The sequence below is a fragment of the Orycteropus afer genome, unplaced genomic scaffold (genome assembly GCF_000298275.1).
Source record: "Orycteropus afer afer isolate SDZICR_OR568_19922 unplaced genomic scaffold, OryAfe1.0 scaffold00654, whole genome shotgun sequence".
Taxonomy (NCBI): domain Eukaryota; kingdom Metazoa; phylum Chordata; class Mammalia; order Tubulidentata; family Orycteropodidae; genus Orycteropus; species Orycteropus afer.
The window spans coordinates 111,649-112,828 of record NW_006922241.1 but is presented as its reverse complement, the minus strand read 5'-3'; the positions used below and the strand labels follow the sequence as shown (position 1 = coordinate 112,828).

At 35.7% G+C, this 1,180-nt stretch overlaps 1 protein-coding gene across 1 annotated transcript in view; it reads right to left on the bottom strand.

The window, feature by feature from the left end:
- LOC103210806 (COMM domain-containing protein 10) overlaps positions 1–1,180 on the bottom strand; it is a gene marked incomplete at its 5' end in the record, with an annotated part of 365,452 nt that overhangs the window by 253,687 nt on the left and 110,585 nt on the right. Inside the window, 1 exon segment of the mRNA XM_042783092.1 lies at positions 141–160. Within this exon segment, the coding sequence (XP_042639026.1) occupies positions 141–160 (20 nt within the window).

The window sequence follows — 1,180 nt, the reverse complement described above, 5'->3', positions numbered from 1 at the left end:
ACCATATGTCACATTATAGCATTTAATCCTTGCAGCTATCTTAGCAGTATCACCTTTCCCAACTACCCCAATTCAGTATTCTTTCCAAACTGCCTGCTTTTTCCAAAGAAACACGTATCTTTAAAAAAAACCAAACTCACTGCCACTGAGTCAATTCCAACTCACAATGACCCTCTTTGGGTTTCCGAGGTGGTAAATCTTTATGGATGTAGACCACCCAGTCTTCTTTCTGAATGGATGTAGACCACCCAGTCTTCTTTCTGAATGGATGTAGACCACCCAGTCTTCTTTCTGAGGAGTGGCTGGTTTCAACCACCAACCTTCTGGTTAGCAGTCAAATGCCTTAGACACTACACCACCAGAGCTCATGTATGTATGTACAATATGGCTATGAGTTATCCTTCTTTCCTCATACTATTATTACTTGTTATATATTTTCCTAGAATCTATTAATATAAATGCAAGAAACTATTAACTATTTGGATTTTAAAATTATAAAAGCAAAACTCCACATTTTAAACTTTCATATTCATAATATTAAATTTACTATGTTAATTTTAGAAAAATATTAAAAAGCAACAAGTCATTTGGCAAAGAGATGCAACTCTGATTTGTAAATTTATGAGTATAGGTACAGAATGGCCACCCTGCAAGCCTCATATTAACCAATGTTTTACTCCTCATTCACAAAATTATTGAGCCATGTGGCTAAAAGAAATAACTAATTAGACCCATCGTTTATTTTCACAACTAGATGAAAGCTGTGTTTTTTCAGAACAACACACAAACACTCATAATTGCATCCAATTTCAGAGGACACATCCACTGTACACGTTTCTAGTCTAACCGAGTTAAGAGTAAAGTTTTCCTGAACTCGGCTCTAATGATGAGAATGACTGGTACAGCAAATGTTCAGAAGTCAGATGGTAAAGCTGAGTCAACAAATTCATAAACTGTATGCTCAGTCCCTGGTTAACAGAACTAACAGATGAATTGTATCACTACTTGCCCTGCTTTATCTGTTGTCTTAGTGCTTTTGACCACCTAGTATCTATATGATTTATTTGGTTGGTTTCTGTCTCCTATTATTCTAAGTTCCTTGAAAGCAAAAGTTTTGTCTTTATTCTCATTTATCTATTCCCAGAACCTAGAATAGTGTGCAGCATATTTTAGGCACTCC